Source organism: Magnolia sinica, chromosome 3, assembly GCF_029962835.1.
Source record: "Magnolia sinica isolate HGM2019 chromosome 3, MsV1, whole genome shotgun sequence".
NCBI lineage: Eukaryota > Viridiplantae > Streptophyta > Magnoliopsida > Magnoliales > Magnoliaceae > Magnolia > Magnolia sinica.
In genome coordinates this window covers 5,843,618-5,864,941 of record NC_080575.1, presented here as the reverse complement: position 1 = coordinate 5,864,941, position 21,324 = coordinate 5,843,618, and the positions used below count along the sequence as shown (strand labels likewise).

General features: G+C 39.5%; 1 protein-coding gene across 2 annotated transcripts; it reads left to right on the top strand.

The window, feature by feature from the left end:
* The first annotated feature begins 3,033 nt into the window (after positions 1–3,033).
* On the top strand, positions 3,034–20,871 carry LOC131239379 (pyruvate dehydrogenase E1 component subunit beta-2, mitochondrial). Of its 2 annotated transcripts, none has more exons than XM_058237062.1 (15): positions 3,034–3,183; positions 3,530–3,594; positions 3,702–3,749; positions 8,741–8,821; positions 8,976–9,002; positions 9,117–9,179; positions 9,369–9,455; positions 10,085–10,210; positions 16,502–16,635; positions 16,723–16,795; positions 16,881–16,946; positions 19,616–19,654; positions 19,751–19,875; positions 19,967–20,081; positions 20,518–20,871. In XM_058237062.1, exons 2-15 carry the CDS (start codon positions 3,556–3,558, stop codon positions 20,590–20,592), a joined length of 1,098 nt encoding a protein of 365 aa, XP_058093045.1. In that variant the 5' UTR covers positions 3,034–3,183; positions 3,530–3,555; the 3' UTR covers positions 20,593–20,871. The 2 variants fall into 2 exon arrangements, with proteins under 2 accessions (XP_058093045.1, XP_058093044.1); XM_058237061.1 differs by having other exon boundaries at positions 3,690–3,749.
* The last annotated feature ends 453 nt before the right edge of the window (positions 20,872–21,324 follow it).

The following is a 21,324-nucleotide window of genomic DNA, read 5'->3' as shown; positions in this document are numbered from 1 at the left end:
GATTTTATGACTCCCAAAATTTTTTTAATGGTCGACATTCATTCAACACTGTTTCCTGTAATGTGGTTCACTTGATATTGTAATATACCTCATTTTTGGTCTTATGATATAAAATGATCTAGAAAAATAGATTGACGGCATGGATGAAACACATACATCGTTGTGGAGCCCACGGAGCACCGACCAGCCCATGGAGCACCGACCATCCGCCATGGGCTAGTGGTGGGGGAGTAGCCAAACGGGCCCTAGAATCTCTTTTACGATGGTTTTGCCCTTTGTGCTTTTCCTTTAGTCACGTGGCGCTTTCTGGCTGATGCTGCAGTATTCGGGCTGCACCTCAACAGGCAGACCGAATGTGATTCGTAGGAAATCGTATTGCTTACTCAACAGGTGGACCGGATGTGATTCGGTGGTTTTTCCCTGCCGTCCTTTTGTGCTTTTAGTTCATTAGAAGGATTGAATTCAAAATTGAAGCATATGCAAAGTTAAAGTAGATCATACCATAGGAAATAGTTGGAATGATGATTTCCATAGTTGAAAACATTTTATGGCCTATTGATGTTTATCTTTCATTTAACCTATTTATAAGATGACATGTACATGAATGACCAAGGGAAAATATAAAAATCAACCAGATCCAAAACTTCCAACTTCAAATAAAATTTCTTACTGTAGACTTTAAATTAACAATTCACTTTAGTTCTAGATATGCTTCATTTTTTAGCTTTAACTAGAGGTGGGCATGGGACGATTCGATTCGGCTAACTCGAGTCGTCTAACTCAATCCGAATCGAATGAGTGAGTTGGTCTGAACCAAGTAGGCTTCGCCCAATCCAAACTCAAATTGAGTTGAGTTCAATTCACCTAACTTGATTCAATTTGACCCGAAACTTGATCCGGTTAGACTCGACTTCTTTTGAAATCTGACTCGATTTAGGTTTAGGTATATATAAAAAATAAAAATAAAAAAACAAAAAAATCTAATTTCTAACCTCTCCAACCCTATCCGCCGCACCTTACCCAAACTCGATCCCAAACTTTCTCTCTCCTTCCCTCCCTAATCCTCCTCTTCCAAGCTCGGCAACCACCCACTACCATCACCCTCCTCCTCTTCTCTCTCCTCTCCACTCTCTTCTTTTCTGATCTATCAATCCGACTTGGTGCGAACTTGACCCCACTCGGTACTTCTGACCAGATTGGACTCGATTCGAATCAGTTCAGGCTAGACCAGACTCGAATCGAGTCAGGCATACTAGACTCGGTATCGAGTCGGATCAAGTCAGCCCTAACGTCCGACTTAACTCGATGCCCAACTCTAGCTTTAACTCCTAAAATTATCCAGTAAAATGGACGAATTGGAGTGAAAGAATAAATAAATCATAATATGGCCCCACATAATTGGTACGCAATCGGCAGCTTCCATTGGGTGGTAGCTGCCGCAGGAAATGGCCCGTAAGAAGGTACCACAGATTATCCTGGAAATGGCTTTCACAAGAGGTTCCTATTATGGTAAGTTAGGTGGGCCCACTATGATATTTATGAAAAATCTACTATGCTAATCAATTTTGCAAGATTATTTTAAGAGACAGAGCCAAAAACATGATCTAATTCCAAAATTCGAGTGGGCTGTGCATTAAGAAAACGTGTTGGTAAATTCCTATCATTGAAACTTCTATCCACCATGATATTCATATAATGTCTACTGTTCATAAGGTCATTATTACTTAAGATAAACTGCAAAGATGAAAAATAGTCAGTTACAAAACTTTTATGGCCCACACATGTTTCAATGCTGTATGTTCAATCCTACATCCTAACATAATCGTAAAAACAGAGTGAAGGGATGGATTTGTCACGAACAACATGGTGGGCACTACCTGGTGGCAAAAACTTCTTCTCAAAAGCTTTCCCAAGACATCCTCGTCCCAAAGCAAAGCATATTTGAAAGTTAAGGAGTGTACATCAAGTCGAATTGAGTCGAGCTGGAATAGTGGCTGACCTTAGCTCGAACTCGGCTCGACTCGGTCCTTGAACCTGACCGGCTAGCTCGGCTCAATTCGATTAGCAGCTCGGGCCAAGTTAGCCATTGAGGCATTTCCACAAACACCCGAACTGCAACTTCAAATTCCCACTGTTTTACAAACAAGAGTAATGATTTTACAGGTATTTTTTCAAACACCTTTTAAGTAACATAAAAAATAAAACTAAAAAAAAAAATGGCATTTGTTTCACGTACATACCTTCTTTGCTACCGCTAAATCTTCCTTGCCACCTAGCAACGAAACCTTCCTTCCAACCTGCCAAACCTTCCTTGCCACCTGTCACATTTCATTAAAGCATTTTATCAAATAGTTGGTGAGCAATATCAATGACAAAATAACTTAATCATCAAACTTGTTGGATTCGAGCTGGGCCTACTCGAACTTGGCTCAAACTCATTTTCGAGCTCAAAAAATCAACCCGGCTCAGCTTGAACTCAGCTTCGAACCGCGTTGATTTGAGATTTCTCATGTTGAGTTGAGCCAGCTAACCAAGCTCGGTTCGTGTACACCCCTAGGTGTACTTGGCGGGCCATTTCTGAGGTGGCTTGTCCAATCAAATCTCAGGGCGGACGGCAAATATGGAATTTAAGAAAATCTGATTGCCCACCGTTGAAAACTTCCTAGGGCCCACAATAATGCTTGATTCAAAAAATTTGTAGCTGCAAAAAGGATTTTACGGTCCTTTATTGATTTCCTATGGCGTGGTCCACCTGAGATTTGGATATTCTTGGGTTTTGGGATCAAGTGTGGAAAACGGATGGATTTACAAACAATTCATCAAGGTGGGCCCACAGAGTAAGGGTAACACCTAATACGCTCCCACCCAAATCATGGGTGGGCGTCCACACTCAACTTGTAGCGTAGCATGTGGCCCACTTGAGTTTCCATTTACGATGATTTTTGGGTTAGGGGGTAAGCGATGATGGACGGTCGGATGGTCTGGATGGCAGGTGCACATGTATGCCACGAGTGGGGGATGAGTCACCACCATTTGCTAAAATGATTCAAAACTTACACGGTAGTCTTCATTCTTCCTGCCGAATCCTAGTCCTGAGAAAATCACACCGTGGCGACTCCATCGGCTGCCATCTCTCTCTCTCTCTCTCTCTCTCTCTCTCAGAAAAGCAAACCCTCGACCTCTGTAAGAACTCATCTTTTCTCTCTAACATGATTCCAAACCATAGGATTTTCTCTTTCTTAATTCTCATATCTTCTTCTCTTTCCCTTTTCATTTCTCCCAAAGTCTGTTACGATCCCAAGGGTTTAATAGCCTAACTTGACGCGATCCATCAATCCTGGGGCTTTTGGCGTATTGGTTAGGTTCTTAACAAAATAAAGATTCTAGGAAGAATCCTGACCAGATCTAACACTTTCGATACTAAAATCCATATCCGATTTTCTTTTTCTTCATCTAAGATCCCAATCGGAATGAAATACGGGTTTTCCGTAGATGAGATTGATGTAAATTTCGTTTTCGTGGTGAGTAGGACGGTCTCGATCGAAAGAAGGAAAGATGTTGTCGATTCTACGGCAGAAAGCCCTTCCAGCTTCGGTAAAAAAATGAAAAATCTAAGATTTCTGTTGTCGGTTTTTTGGCGGTTTGTTTTCAATTCGTTTATTTTATTTATTTATTTTATTTTTTTTCAGATTTTTGGGCAGTCGTTGCGGAGGATCCAACCGAGGAGTTTCTCATCTGTAGGGAAAGAGGTTATTTCTTCATCATTGATATTTCTTTCCTATGAATGATTTTTTATTTTCTTATTGCAAATTAATAATTCTAGTTTGAGTTTCTGTTATGCTGAGTTGAATTTGTGAAAGTTAAAATTTGTTAGAGTTTAGGTGTCGTTTGGCTGCTTGGATTTGGATTTTACTTAAGAATCCAAATCTAGGATTTGGAATCCCTGAGATTTCCAATCTGTCAGTTGTGCTTGGCAATCTGGATTTTCAATCGCTGGAATCCAGAAACTGTGTTTGGCAAACTGGATTTTCAATCCGGAGAAGGCACGTGCTAATCCTTAAATAACCTTTTTGAAAAGTATAGCCATTTCGGATTTTCAAAGCTAGCTTTCAGAGAAGAATTGAAAGGTGGGCTTATTGAGTATTTCAAATCCTACTGGATTTGTAGTTCCCCTAATTCCAGGGTGCCAAACACACTAGTTTGGCCTGAATTTTGATTCCAATTCCAACTGCCCCAAATTCTATGTAACAAATATTATATATGAGAACTACATGATCTTGACCGAGGATATGTGCTGAACCATTTGGTTTTCACTTTGTTCAAATGGTTCCTGTGGTTCAGTTATCCCGGCTGTTGGTTTGATTGGCCCCACTGTTGATTGACCAATTCTGAAAATTGTCATGATGGGAGAATCCTAAGTTCCCAACCCGTCGGTTGGTGGCCTGCAAATTAACAATTAAGAGAAAAAAAATACAGTAATGGTCCCATATACATAAAAATGGTGAAACAATCAATTTTTGGGGTTTTCCAATCTGGAGATTTTTTTTTTTCTTTTGGTCGTAGTCCATCCACAATGGGTCTCACTAAATCCGAATTTGGATAACTGAATCATGTCCCGATATTACAGATTGAAAACACAAGGATACGGTGGGTATCATATAACCGCTTATTATGGCTTTGGGAAATCTCAACTATGTGTAATGAGAGCTCCCAGGGGCAAAAATTTGCACACATTTAGTTTTGTAAATCGCTACAACTGTGCATCATTAAAGGACATTGGAAGAGTCTTAACCAAAATAAAGGGCATTTAGGTAATTTATAAGGTAAAGCTTTGTGCTTATTCACCATTCAGAAAAAGGAAACGAAAGCCTATGCGTTTATTAAAACTGCTGCTCCTACCCGTCTGTTCCATGTCTTGGAAGCCACTTCCTCCCTCTCCATTTGCATTGCATGTGCCATATCTACTGGCCATAGAGAATTTACTGTGATGCGGTCCCACACCTGCACATGTTTACGGTAGCAGGACTGATATGGTGGGTTATCACATGGATGAGCCGCATTTGAAAATTTGCAGTGATTTGGATGATCTTTTCATTCTTTCGTTGTTTATTTTTTATTTATTTTTTGTTAAAGGTAACTAATATTTTATTAAAACCAAAAGAAGAGCTGCAACGAAAACAGGGAAGATGATCAGGAATCATCTCACCCATTACAAACAGTAGTGTTCTCCCATCACTCAAGGATTTGATTCCAATTACAGCCCTTGAACATATGAGATATCCCTACCCAACTATTCACTATCCCTTTCACCCAACATATGATTTGGACACCATCCCTTTCACCCAAGATATGATTTGGACGATCTTTCAGTTTTATCAATACAATTTCATTTTCCAAAAAAAGAAAGTGATCTCAGTTTCAAAAAAAATAAAATGCGGTTTCTTATGGTTTTGGCTCAACAAATGTGGAGTCCTGCTCATTTTTCCATTGAACCCTCTTTTACCCATCCATTTGCAGGCCACAGGTTAAATGGGTACTGTAATTTGGTCACCTTTGATTTTTGTGTGATACAGTCCCTGTTGAAGCAAATTAGGGGTTGTTTGGATGCCTATAATTTTTAAGTTGTGAACACATTACACCTGAAAAGAGTTTCAGGTGTAATCGGTTTACATGCTATTCCATTTAGCTTTTAAGTGGTTATCTATTTACCAGTAAATTTTGGCTAGCCTGTACAGTGTTTATACTTAATAAAGTAGGTATTCATACCGGAGAGCTTGGGCGGTGAACCTTCCAAAATCTGCAAAAATCACATAAGAAAGACTTGATTTTTTTAGGGCCCTAAGAGGGCATTAAAGCATGCACACACTAAACGGATTGGATGTCTTCCACCCATCACAGTGGGCCCTAAATGCAATCTAGAAGTTTTTCATGGCGGACGTCCCAACACTCCCTCGTGTGGTCCATTTGATAATGAACGAGCTGTTTTTTTAGGGCCACAGGAGAGCATCAAGGGAAGTACATGATGAATAGATTGGATGCACCATACATTACGGTGGGCCCAGTGTATATTAATCATTGTGTTCTAACATGCATAATACCTTTTTAGCTGTAAAGACTTTACGTGTAATATGAAACATGACTTTTTACTAGGTTTCATATTACAACTAAAAGCTGTAATCTGTTTACAGCCTGTAAAGCCTTTACAGGCAAATACATGCATCCAAACAGCCCCTGTAATCAGATTACCTGTAATCCCTTTACAACTTAAGGACTTTACAGGCACCCAAATGACCCCTTAGCAGACTGCAACTTTCATCATAAAAAATTATAGAGGAAAGGTTTGGTTAAAATCAATTCAGCAGATTTCTCAAAGCGGTTTAGTTAAAATCAATTTAGCACAATGCAACTTTCATCATAAAAAATTATAAAGGAAAGGTTTAGTTAAAATTCAATTCAGCAGATTTCTCAAAGCGGCTTGTTTCATTGCCTTGGCTCTATAATTCAGGAGGAGGATTTACTTTTCAAAAAATAAAATAAAATCAGGAGGATGTTTCTATAGGTGAATGAGGAGGTGATGTGACATCATTTGGCTACTGAGAAGGAGTTCATTGTTTCCAAGTGTTTAGTTAGTAGCATAGACAATAAGGCAATGTGGACCTGATCTTTTAAGAGAGATTCAGACAATGAAGAGGTTTAGGAATTTTAAGCGTAATGGACCTTATGCATGGATGGTATCCAATCCCAAGAGGAAGATATGAGTACAAGTGGTCTGCAGAGAGGGGGCATCTTCTTATTGAAATCCTTCTATTCATTACTTGCAGATGGATCTAGTGTGCAGATTAGAGCTCTGTCTTCTTCTATTTGGCAGTATCTGGGCTCTTCCAGGGTGATTACTATCAGCTAGCTATTAGGGGAGGACAAAATCGTTAAGTTTAATTACTTGAGAAGCAGAGGCATGGCTTTTTTAAATGTTTTGTGTTCTTTGCCTTTGGATGAAGAATAGGTGAAACAATTTTCTTTTTCTTCCTTTATTTATTTATTTATTTATAAAGCACATAGGTAAAACAATTAAAAGTGGGAAGAGGTCTGCAAACAAGACGGTCTTTTCCAACATGCCGGTGTACTTCTCGTCCCTTTTTAATGTCTGACATCTATCTTGGACATAATTGAGAAGCTTAGGAGGGACTTCTTATGGAAGGGGGCAAGTGAAGGGTGCAAATTTCTTCTCTTAAAGTGGGAAGAGGTCTGCAAACTTATTGTATAAGGGGGAGCGGGTATCAGGCGTTTAGCTACGGTAAATATGACCTTGCTTGGGAAATGGACATGGAGATTATTCGTGGAGGAGGACAGATTTTGGAGAAGGCTGATAGCTGCAAAATATGGTTTGCAGGACGGTGGTTGGTTCACAAAATCTTCCTCTCTTTATAGAGCCTCATGTGTTTGGAAAGGCATTGCCTCTACGCAACATTTAGTGAGCAGAGGCATTGCCTTTAGTCTAGGAAGAAGATCTCGTATTCATTTTTGGGTGGATGTGTGGTGTGGCTCTCAAGCATTATAGGATGTATTTCTGAGGTTAGCTATGGTTGCCCCCAATTGATTTGTTCAGGTGGAGTATTATTGTTGGGAAGGGGACAACGGGTGGAGGAGTGTTATTCTTGGGAAGGGGACAACGTTGTCTAGCTCCCACCCTGTCGAGGAGATCTTTAGGATGAGGAATTTGACGAGTTGCTGGGGTTACTGAATCTCTTAAATTCGATAAAGCCAGTTCTATTTGAAGTTGACAAGGTAGTCTGGATAGGGAATAACTCCTCCAAATTCTCTGTAAGATCGCTCTCCTGTTTTATTTCCAATTTGTCTCTGGCTTTCGTTTGGTTGGTGGGACGACACATTTTCACGGTTGACAAGCTTCAAAGAAGAGCGATGGTTCTTCATTCATTGTCCTTTCGCATCTACAATTTGGGTTTATTTTCTATCTTGGAGCGATGTCGCTTGGGTTATGCCTAAGTCTGTGGATGAGCTCCTCTGGGCGTGGCACGAAGGAGTTGTAAGCATCGAAAAATTACATGGCGGCTTCTCATCATGGCTATCATTTGGATGATATGGGGAACAGGGAATGCTCGTTGTTTTCTGAATATTAGTGTGGGGGTTAATGAGGTCATTCAAGGGATTGACCATTTTGTTTTCGATCGGGTGGTTCATGTTAAGGCGGGGCCAGCCCCTCTGTTTGAGTGATTTCTTTTTGGCTGGGCTTGTATTCTTTGTCACGTTCGCGAGTCTTTTAATAAAATTATCATTACCTCTCTCTCTCAAAAATAAATAAATAAAATAAAATAAAATCTTGCATGCATTGTTCGAGAGATCAATCTTAGGGAAGGGCTTTTCTGGGATAGATGATTCCTGATTCCTCATCATCTTATCCTATGGCACGTTTCCTCTCTTTTTAGTAGAATTTTAGTTGTCTTCCAAAACAAGAAAGAAGAAGAAGAAGGTATTTTGTGCTGATAAAAAAAGACTTAAAAATTCATATGCTAGTTGAAGTTAACTCTTATTCTTCTTGAAGGAGGCAAGTGTAATGAGGGGACTTTAAGTCATTTGGTTATTGGATCAAACAGGCAGTTGATCTTGTTTTGAGTGTCATTATCAAATGTTATCATAATCTCATTACCTCTCTGTCTCTCTTATCATATTGTTTGTATGTTAAGTTAACATGGACTCACATTGACATTCGAAATTCTCTCAGATTACCGTGCGAGATGCTCTCAATTCTGCACTTGACGAGGAAATGTCCGCTGATCCAAAAGTTTTCCTGATGGGTGAAGAGGTAATTGAGGAGAGAATGCGAAGGAGCATTACGTTTCAAACAGGAATCTTATACACACACACAACCACATTTAAAAAATGGAAGAATAAGTAGGAATATAATGTGCAACCTTTCTTCATAATTATTGTTCTAATGAGTATTTTTTCTGTTGCAGGTTGGTGAATATCAGGGTGCATACAAGGTTAGATAAAGCTCAATGAGATAAAAAAATTATTTTCTTATATTTCAAAAATATAGATATATTTTTGCTTCTTCCGCTAATTTATTTTTTAACTCGTTAAATCCTTTTCTGTAGATATCCAAAGGTCTTCTGGAGAAGTATGGTCCTGAAAGGGTTCTTGATACACCAATCACAGAGGTTGATCTAGGATCCAGTACATGAATCATCCATTGATTTTGGTTTCTGTTCTTTTGCAGCAACAGATTGTCGATGTAGCTCGCCATCTTTGTTAGATAATACAAGCTCAAATTTGCCTTGAAGATGCTTGTTGTCTCTCTCACTGTTGGGTGGGTGTCCCCATTTTGTTTGTTTGTCAACTTTTTGCAGGCGGGCTTCACTGGAATTGGAGTTGGTGCAGCATACTATGGCCTCCGACCTGTTGTAGAGTTTATGACATTTAACTTCTCAATGCAGGTTAGAGTTGTTTTCATATATCGGATGTAATTTCCTAGTTAACATTATAGGCTTTTTGTTTATGAGTTTTTGGCAAGGTTCTGTTAGATTATCTATTTTTATCTATTTCAGCTTTTTCACTGAGGAACTTTGGGTTTTGGTAGTGGTGTGATTGCTACAATGTTTACGTTATTAGCAATGACATCATTGTGATATAACTCCTTTGGGAAATAAAAATAAATAAATAAAACAAAATCCTTTAAAAAAAAAAAAAAGAATAATCTGGCGGAAGCGGGGTGAAATAAATGGGACACATGGTTCCCATCATATCAACTAGTGTCACAAAAAGTGTTGATCGGAATCGGTTTTTAAGAATACATATTTATAACTTCAAGCATTTTATGCCATCTTTATTACTTAAATTATGCGTCATTGTCATAGTTAAATATTTCGATAGTTATATCTGTTCTTCACAAGCCCCCACGTAACTTGGTAGATGAAATGGAGATGTGCTTCTCTAATGTTGGTAGTTGAAGTTATTCTCACCCAATCACCCTAGTTTTTTTGGGGCTACTACTTTCGTAGTTTCTTGTTGCTTCTGCATGTAGGCCTGTATGTTTTAGTGAAACTGATTCTGGTTTCTGTTTCAGGCAATTGATCATATCATTAATTCAGCTGCGAAATCAAATTACATGTCTGCCAGTCAGATATCTGTACCAATTGTTTTCAGAGGACCAAATGGTGCTGCTGCTGGGGTTGGTGCCCAACACTCACAGGTCTGTGTGCATCTTTTTTCTTGGATCTTAATCATATTTATAATATCATCCTTCAAAAAATACACACACAAACGCACATGCACACACACACACACACATAAAGTTTAGAGTCTTCTAGTAGATATAGCTGGTCCATTATTGCTCTTTGGAATAGCATTCAGGTTATCGCCCATGCAATGGCACGTGGTTGACAAAATTGGGGTACTGGTAAATTTGCATCAGATCATGAAGGAACATTATAATTCAAAATTTCCAGGCATTACTCTGTTGCTGAAATGTTTTTCTGCCCCTGTTTCAACTTGCATATCCCAATGCCGTATGATGCCATGTTTATCTATCGTCAAGGGTTGGTCTTTGTTCTGTTTACAATAATTAGCACACAACCATACCTTCTTGGAGGGCTCCAGAGCATTTTACTTTCCAGTGTCCACAATCAGTGGGCATGTGTACACATGAGATACAATCAGTTGCAAATTGATATCATGTTTTCTGTGTTGCATCAAGGTTACCTGGATTGCTAGTAGCTCTGGTATGTGGTATGGGCCATGCATGCAGTGTACTACTTCCTAGTTCCTCCTATGCATGTTATACTATGGCAGGATCATCTGGGTGGCTTTATTACATAGTACTAAGTAGTGTTTGTGCATGTGTGATGACTGATATTTTTTGTGTATGTGTGATGAATAATATTAAATCATGCATGCAAAGTATCATATTGCATATACCGGATAACAAAAAACAAAGAATAAATCTCTAAGTTCCAAGTATATTTGTATTACCCCTTGGTCAACAATAAGATTGTAAACCATAATTTCGGTCAGCATTCAGAGTATCAGTATCATTACATGCATCAATGACTTGGGATACGGAAACATGTGTCGATATTGTTGAAACTAGATAAAATATCATTACCTGAGGGAAATATTGGGAAAAAGCTGGAATTTTTCGGTGAAATTTCAGGAGAATGCCAAAACACATGTTTACACCCTTGGGACTAAAAAATATTACAAAAAACAACTAATAATAATAGGTTTCCATTGCATGAGGAATTATGCGTTGTCAGATGAAAACATTAAGAAATATAATTTTGATGCACTAATTTTAATAAATGATGCAATAATTCAGCACATATAATGAACTAATTTAAAACACCACTTGGAAAGATTCCCCAAAAATATAATTTTGGGCGCTGATATTGTTGATAATATTGCATGATATTGATGACACAATGTGTTTTTTCGGAGGGATGTTGACGATATCATTGATACATGCGATAATGTCAGTGATTTTATCAACTAGGGCTCATTTGGGAGCTTGTAAGTGGAGGTAAATGGGAAATAGAATTGGAGGTAAATGAATTGGAAGTGAATGACTTACCCAGTTGTGTTTGGATGGGAGTAAATGAAATGCATCTGAAATTCAAATATTTTGTTTAGATGCGGAGTAAATGGGAGGAATTGGAATGCATTGGAAAATTTTAATATATTCACAGGAACATATGTGGTATCACAAATCAGCTTTAATATCTCAAATAAGTGTACATATGTGATATTTAACAAAATCATTGTAATAAGCCCCTCGAAATATATACTTTAGCAAAAATGAGGAAATTTCAAGCCTCGGGCGGGCCACAAATGTAAGGATTAGAAATAAGCAACTTGTCAATGTTTTTTAACCATTCATTTGGATGACCAACTGTTGGACGGTTTGGATCATTTTATTGGTGTGATTTTAGTGATGTGGCCGATAATTGGATTGTTTTGGAGTATCATCTGCATGCTGTGTGCATGGCGGACATGTGCCTAGCAGCACCATTGTTTACTTGTGCAACTATACAAGGGAGCTCAAAAAGGCATTTCACCTCATTTACTTCCAAATCCACTCTCACAGAGAGGATTTCATTGACAGCCCCATTTGCTTCCATTTCATTTCATTTCCATGCATTTACTAACATCCAAACACACCTTAAATGTTATTTACCTCCATTTACTCCCATCCAAACGGCCCCCTATATTACCCCATATCGATAATATTGATAATATCGGTGATATCAGTGATATCAGGAAGAATGATTTTAGTCAGTAAAAACAGCAATCTGCATTGTAAATAACCCATGGTGTGGTCTGGCAGTTGGAAATCCTAACCTTAGATAATCTCAAGAAGAGAAAATTGCATTTCCACATATGCTTTATGTTTGGGATGATGAAGAGTTAGTCAATCAGCTATCTGTTTTAAAGAAGCTTTCAAAATTTGGTGTTCTTCCTCAAATCTGTTTGAGATTTGCTGGTTTTTTTTCTGAAATTGTTGATGAACCTCTTTGAAGGTTGGGGGGCTGGTCTGTTCAAAGTTCAAGGTAGGATCCTGTGGGGAATGTTCCCTTATGCTATTTTATGGGGATTGAGGAACAAGCAAAACAAAAGAATTGTTGATAATACGACACTTTTGGCCGGTAGTGTTAAGCATATAATTAAGCTCTTAATTAATTGGGGTGTATTGGCTACAGAATTCGAAGGAGTTTCAGTGTTTCCGCTGGATAGAAATTGGAAGGAGGCTATTAATTATATTGGGAATCCATCAAATTTAGTCGCCTTGTGGCTCCCTTCGCCCTTGGGTTGGTGGAAGCTGAACATGGATGGCTGCATCCTTGGTAACCCATGGCCTTCAAGCATCAAGCTCCCTCATGCTATGTTATGGGGTTTGTGGAACAAGCCAAACAAGAGAATTGTTGACAATGTGATGGTTTTGGCCAGTAGTATTAAGGAGATAATTAAGCTCTTAGTTAATTGGGGTAAATCAGCTAGAGAATTCAAGGGAATTTCGGTTGTTTGAGCTAGATAGAAATTGGAAGGAGGCTATTAACTATATTGGAAATCCATCAAATTCAGCTGCCTCGTGGTTCCCTTTGCCCCTAGGTAAGTGGAAGCTCAACATTGATGGCTGCTTCCTTGGTAACCCATGGCCTTCAGGCATTGGGGGTGTGCTCAAAGATGAGCAAGTAATATTAGGCTTGTCTTCTCAGGGCTGTGAAGTGGTTAAGAGATGGCTTATGCATGTTGAAGAGATTGCGTCATTGTGGATGAGGACTCCAAGTGTGCTATATCCTGGGTTAATGGATTCTCACAGGTTTGTTGGAAGTGTACCTTTGGTGTCAATGAAATTAGAGGGCTCATTGCTCCTCGTTCATTTCCTTGAGTTCTTCCTAGAGATGCTTAGCAAATGACCTAGCAAGCATTCTTTGTTTGTGGTTGATTATTATCCATTGTCCTAATGGATAGAATTGTTTTATGTTTAATAAAATTGTTAAATCATGAGAGACTACATTGTGGAAATCGTATTGTGTTTATTTCATTGAGCATGAGAATGATAGGCGTATATAGAAGAAGTAGGATATCTGTTTAGATATACATGAATTCACCCATATAGCTATCTATAGTATGTACAAATATAAATTACAGCTGAATATATGTGTCATATACTCTAACATTCCGCCGCAAGACGGATTATAGATATCAATCATACTTAGCTTGGAACATATATGAAGAAAATGATGACAATGAGCACATGTCACCATTCAACATGCAACATGTTTGGATCGATCATGTATCTGCGGTATATTGAGTTTTTATCACCCATTAAATCTTCTGTTCACATAGTAGGCCATCCAAACTTGACAACCATTGAGCTACAAACAACTATTCACATGCAAAATCCTCTCAAATACACGTGCAATATTGCACAACATGTGAGTGAACTACACCCACAATGGCACGTGAAGGCATATGTGCAAACTTGCACAACATGTGCGTGAACTACACCTCCAATTATTAATTATGGTCTAATAAGGAAGAAAAGATGAATGGAAAAGGAAAGCTCAGGCACTTGCATAATTCCATGTCAAGTTGAGTAGGTGCTGAAAATGTGGACAGACAGCAACAGGGAAGCAGGTGAACAAACAAATCGGACGGTGTATAGCATGGGGTGAGTAGGTAGAGTTGCAACTATCATCTTCATATATACGGTGCACCATAGGACAACTGAATATGCATGTACTACACTCTTGATGAGTTCTGGGATATGAACCGTTAACACTTCCAATGACTGGTTAATGATTTAGTGGCACTTCCGGTGGCTAGGATTTCAACCATTGCTCTTCCAGTGGATGCATACTTGTGGTTGCTTGGGATTTTAACCAATGCTCTTCTAGTGGCTTTAAAATCTGTTTCGACATCAAACTGGTGATGACACTGGTTCTAATTAAAAACGCATCAGAGAGTAGGTCTTGTCATAAGGCCGGCATGACATAACAGGTGTGGTAAAAAATGCTTAGCATAACGCGATCAGGTCCACTAGAAAAGGGTCGGTGCGACGAAGATATTTGATGACACCAAGGATTGCGTCAGCTTCTATGTATAAGAAGAGACGATTTTGGTGGGGAAAAAAAGTCCAGCGACAGTACTAATGGTCAAATTTGACAATTTTGGTTAGTAGAGGGAACCACGTGTGAAGGTGTACTTATTTGGTCACTCACAGAGCACAAGTAAGAGAACAGAAGAAAGAGCGAGGAAGGGTTCGCTTTGTTAGGTGCGCCTTTCTTCCTATTAGATGTGTTCTCCCCAAATGCCACATGGGGCCAATTGATTTGTTAAGGTTGGGATGTAGCAGGTCTAGACAGATGGCTACAATGAACAACAAATTGGGGCTTAGAAAGATGTCAGCTTCCAACGGGTGCTCGAGGCTAAATGGTAGTAATATTGCAGGTGATGTTGGACGCGGCAAGATGGATGCTGGATCTACGTTTGTTCAGATCTTGAGTTGCAGATTCGATTGCAAACAATAGATTTGCTTCCAGATGGAGAAGAGGATTGAATCATGTGGTCTCTGACGGTCGCCGCTGGAGGGAATGGTGGTTGACAGATCAGGTGATGGATTCGATGAGTGCCGCAGATGACAATGTTGGGGGCGAAACCACCAACCGCGCTAGGATTTGACGCACAGGTCTCAGATTTGATGCTTCAATGGCAATATGTTACCGGTGGTGATGTTGGCGAGGCTGTTTGTGCAGATCCAGAGATGGTGTAATTGTAGTGCCTGTTTTGGCCAGCAATGGTGGATGGTCAACAAGAGTGGGTGCAGATCGAGAGATGGGATGGTAATGGCAGAGATGATCACTAGAGGCGGCAAAGATGGGCGGCCAATCACTGTGCAAATGTTCGGATTTGCTAGCAGGCATATCGTAGAGGTCTATCAAAGATGGTTATGATGAAGATAGCCGGAGATGAAGGCAATGATAATGCTGATTATCGCTGACCAGGGAAAAACGGCTCGGGATGCAGGTGGGAGTGGATTTCGGGCAGTGATGCAGGTGCAGTAGCAATTGGCTACATGGGCAAGGATCGAGTTAAGAGATTTGATGGTGCCAAGAATCGGGTGCAATAAGGGCCGCCAAACATAGTTTTTGAACAGATCCGAAAGAGAAATGTCAGAAATAATGAGTGTTGGTAAGATGAGTTCGGCTATGGTTGTCGTGATGAAGGTAGGGAGATGGTATGAACGAAGTTGTGATCTCTGATGGGATGCGATGCTGCTGCTGGTGATGGAGGGGCAGTGTGCAAATGATGAGGGTTCAAAGGTTGGATTTGTTGGCAGAGCTAGGCGGCAAGCTGCTGCAAATAGGCGGGGTATGGACGGATGATGGTGCACACTTGCAAGGGCAGCGGCAGTGCTGGTGGTGCAAATCGGGTGATTGGACGGTGGAATATGACCGGTGAGGATCAAAGGAGATGAACGATCAAGATTAGGGCCAAATCATGGCTCTGATACCATTTTAAATCACAAGAGACTACGTCGTGGAAACTGTATTGTGTTTATTTCATTGAGAATGACAGGAATATATAAAAGAGGTTGGAGATTTGTATAGCTATACATGAATTCACCCATATAGCTATCTATAGTATGCATAGTTATACGTGTCCTATAACGAAAATATTTGTTGCTGATTTAAAATAAATCCCGATCCTGCATTTCATATTAGAATAGATAGTGGGTTGACTGGGTGTGTGTATCTCAGTTCTTTCCTTATCTCTCAAGTTGCTGCCCAAAAAGAGTTACTGTTCTAATTCCACTATAGAGAAACTTGCATTCGATGTTTGAAACTTTGTTGTTTAATGTAAGTTGTATTTATTGTTAGTGAATAGAGCTTAATAAAGCAACTTTAACTTAAATATGTTGTATAATGCATTAAAGTGTGTTAGAAGAAATGTAGGATGGTTCTCATTTTGAAATCATATGCAGTGTTATGCAGCTTGGTTTGCTCACGTTCCTGGGTTGAAAGTTCTGACTCCATACTCATCAGAAGACGCTCGGGGCCTTTTAAAAGCTGCTATTAGAGATCCTGATCCTGTAGTTTTTCTTGAAAACGAGTTGCTGTAAGTAGCTTTTCGAATGTGGAACTATTTTTGTCATGTGAAACTTGAAGTATTTATCTGATTAGCATTGATTTTGGGATGCTCCAGATATGGAGAGTCTTTCCCTGTTTCAGCGGAAGTTCTTGATTCCAGTTTCTGCCTTCCAATAGGAAAAGCTAAGGTATGATTTTTTGGAGTGCATCACACTTTATCTGCAAATTTAATATTTTTCTTCAAGTTCCTCATCTCATGCCCTCCATTAACAGATAGAACGAGAAGGAAAAGATGTGACCATTACAGCTTTCTCAAAGATGGTGGGTTATGCCCTCCAGGTGCGTGTGCTCTTTCTTTGAAGCTGTGGTGCCAATGACCAGTATGTGATCAATAGGTTTATTCACAAGTTGCCTGTGTATGTTGCACTTTTTTTTGGAATTTGGTTGGCGCTTATCCTCGTTGAACTATAATAAGCTTTAGGCAGGGCAAAACCAGGTTCTTTAGTAAGGGTTGCAAGCCCAGCCTGACACTTAAGAGCAAAGGCCTGACCCAAGCTTGGCATGGCGAAGCACAAGCTGGCCAAAGCTGAAGACTGAAAAAATTGGTTGGGCTGGGGCCCAATACAACCTGGCTTGAAAATTGATAAAATCCTTATTTCCAACTTGAATGTTCCCAATCTATCTGTTGATCAAGTGGCCCCACTTGCACAAAAAAATAGACATTTTATGGGAATGAAGCCTGTGGTCTACAATTGAGATGGATATGTTGCCTAATTGGGGATTGGAATGGGATATTTGTAGGATATAATATACGTACATATAAAATGTTGGGTTGGGCTGGGAAAAAGTGACTTGAGTCCATGCCTGACCTGAAATTGATCGGGCCATGCAATCAAGGCCCAAGCCTAGTCCATGGGCCAAGCTACTAGGTCCAAGCCCAGCCCCAAGCCAGGTTGGGTGCCACCTGGCCCATTCCACCCTTATTCTGGAGCATTTCAGTGCTGATAAATTCTGTGGGTTTTCAACTCTGTCTAGATGTGTTTAGTTGTATATTTCTCAAAGAGCAAGTAGCACACAGGACTCATATTATCGACTCTTTAACTAATGCTTGGCAGTGATTGCGTGATCTTTCTTTTGTTTTCATATCATGATGGGTTGTTCTGTGTTGTAATCCTTGTTGTCGATTGAACTTCCTTTTAAGCCAGATTTCAGAGATGCATAGGTTCAGTGGCATACTAGTCTGTTGGTGGTTCAAGAACTGGTATTCCCCTAAAATGATAAATTACTCCAACCTGAAATTTCAAGTCGTTGGTTCTGATAAACAAGGCCACAAGCCATATTAATCAGTTTTATGTGGAGTCTAAGCCTCCAATCTGTTAGGGTTGAGGAGACTCAGATCATTTGCTTCGTTGTTTCCATTACTTTTCTATGTTTGGGTGGTCTTTAGCTCAGTTGTGCCAGAAGTGGCAACACGACAATTGGATTGAATCATTCATATTTGAAAGAACTGAGTGTTCTGGTTTAGTGTTACTTTGTTTGATTATCTATTTATCAGAAGTTTATATATATATATATATATATATATATATATATATATATATATATATATATATATATATATATATATATATTTTAAAGTCACTTGGTCAAAGTTCCATAGCTTATTGGTAGAGGTCCCTCTTTTTATAAATCCGGCTCAATAGCTGAGCTGGTTGGCGTATCTGCTCTCCCAGGGTATGGCCCTTGATTTAGTCCCCCCCTTCCCCACCCCCTCAACAGGGAAAAAAAATAGCAAAAAAGAAGAAGAAGATCGACTTCTACTTTACAGCCATGATATTAGAAATAAGTGGATGGGTTAGAAAACTTGGGACACTTTTTCTGCAACCATCCATTCGTTCAGTTAATTGTGGTCCAACTGACTAGTGGACTGATCTGATTCTTGGGATAGGGAATCTACGTAGTGGTACCTTCCTGATGGATGGCTTGGATATTTCACCTGTCTGCCACGCTGGCACACGTGGTGGTGTGCATTGTTTGAAGTATCCCCGATAGTATCTGTATCTCCAGCTCGGCTATACCGATAACACTGATAGCGATACCGATACTACTGGTGGTATCAGAAATTCCAAGTATCGGTGATGTCTCGCCAATGTATCGATATCACCAATATCATCGATTGTATAAATTCCAGGTGTAACTTATGGTCAGTGTATCACCAATATTTTGATAATATTGCCAATGTATCGATATCGCCAAAAATCTGTTTATTAAAAAAAATCATTTCAAAAATTATTATTATTATTATTTATGGGCTCATGGTTTTATGCAATGTTCAATTTGTTGATGATAATATAAATAATATCGTGATGTTATCGTTATCACAATATGTGCGATATTGAGACCACAATCTTTTATTTCCTTTCTTGTTTTCGAGGATTTCTTGGCGAAATATTATGTGTTGTTGATATTCTAAAATATGAATGGATGTTTGGAAGGTTGGATGGATAGATGGGATGGATCGGCTGGTTAGACTAATTTCTTACAATATAGCACATGCTTTTAGGCCCCCATTAAATGAAATCTTATTATGCATGCATTCCTTTTCACACTTTTTATTCCTAACTATGCAAATGTGTATTTTAGTATCTCCTGAAGTCTAACTGAAAAATTCCCCACCATTTTCCCCCCGTTTCCCCAATATTTCCCTGTATTTCTGGTTACCAGGGATATTATTGGCGATATCAATATTGTTTCCATATCCCCGGCCAGCGAAACTTGTAGCGTTACCGATACTTCGAACACTGGTGGTGTGTGTATTAGCTTGACTCATGTGTGGGTGCAAAGTTCTGACTTGTGAGTGTGATGACTGGTTAAGCTGGAACATGCTTTTGCTCTTTAGTGTGCTCAATATGCTAAGCATTTTTTACTGTACCATCTTATTGTACTTTTCTACCTATAGTCTTTAGATTCTTATATTTGCAATTGACTCTTTGAGTTGTGAATACCAGGCTGCAGATATACTCTCGAAGGAAGGAATTAGCGCCGAGGTAGATCCAAACCCCAAAAGATACAAAAATACTGTGTTAGTGTTGCTTTTATATGATAAATCAGTGACAAAAAGATAACCAATCTGGTCTGTACAGGTTATAAACCTACGTTCAATCAGGCCTCTTGATAGAGCTGCAATTAATGCCTCCGTAAGGAAAACCAACAGACTGGTGACCGTCGAAGAGGGTTTTCCGCAGCACGGTGTTGGTGCTGAAATTTGGTGAGCTGCTTCTCCTGAGCAGACCACGGGTGATCTGATTTTCCGCATTTTCATCTTTGCATCTTACTTTGATCCATGTTTGTTCAAACAGTACATCCGTAATTGAGGAAAGCTTTGAATACCTTGATGCACCGGTGGAGAGGATCGCTGGAGCCGATGTTCCAATGCCTTATGCTGCGAATCTTGAGAGAATGGCTGTTCCACAGGTTGGTTGTTTTTCTGATTCTCTGGCCAGCTGCTTACAATCCTGGGATTGTCCGAGACAGGCAAATTTCCATTATTCTCATAAGGGAATTGCGTATTTCCTCTTTTTAACAAACTGAGTCACTAAATGGTTGTCATGAAAGGGGAAATATAAATGTTTGATGGAGCATTGCTTGGTCCAATCTGTACAAAAGGGACTACCTTTCAGTGATCCAACTCACCCATCCAGCTTGATGATTGGTTGCGCTACATGTGGACCATTGATTGCAATTGGCAGTTTTCATCAGATGGGCAGGATCATTTGATAATGGAGATACTAAGGCATCATTGAACCCATAATGGGCCCACCAGATCAAAGGCTTAGGTTGCCGGGGGTGGGCCCCACCTGTACCATTCAGTAGTTTGATTCCTTAACTTTTCTTACTGTGTCATTTCCAGGTGGATGACGTTGTTCGTGCAGCAAAGAGGGCATGCTATAGATCTGTTCCAATGGCTGCAGCTGCTCGAGCTTAATCTGCAGCAGCATTGAGGTTATTCTTTTCCTTTGCTTTTCTTGTAATCTTCTTTATCAAAATATTGTTTTCTTGACTTCCATTTTGGAGTTTTTGTCATGACCCTAAAAAAATGAGGCACTCTGCTCAATATTTTCTGAGCTTGTGAAATGTCTATTAGGCCCTTGCTAATAAACTGATAATTGAAACAGAGGCGAGTTGTATGATTTTGTTCTGCAATTGCAAAGACCGATTCTGCTTCTTTATTTGAAGGCAAATAAGATAAAAAGTCCCCCTTTTCCCTGGCTGTGTAAAAAACACATCTTTCATTGGTTTTGGGGAAGAGATTCAGCTGGGAATTCTATAAGATAGGATTTGGTATTTTGGCCTGCTAACGAGTTGTGTGTGTTTTCCCTTAAATTGTTTGCGTGTGGCACATCGCATGAAGGACCCCTAGAAATTGATAAGATTCCACATGCATGTATAGTTACTGTATAACCTACCACATCTAGTGACTACAGCATGTGTGAAAGAGTCGCTCAATTGGGCCACATGCAGTAGACGACTCTGCTTAAATGCTCTGCTGATATAAAATTTAAGCTCCGAGGGAGATTGTTTGCCCACCAAAACATTCATCATCTAAGCTTTATCCTAACTAATTGAGGTCAGCTTCCACGAACTAAACATCCAGCCTATTAAACAGATGCACCACACCATGGTGATAACACGAACTAAACACCTAGTGATAACATCC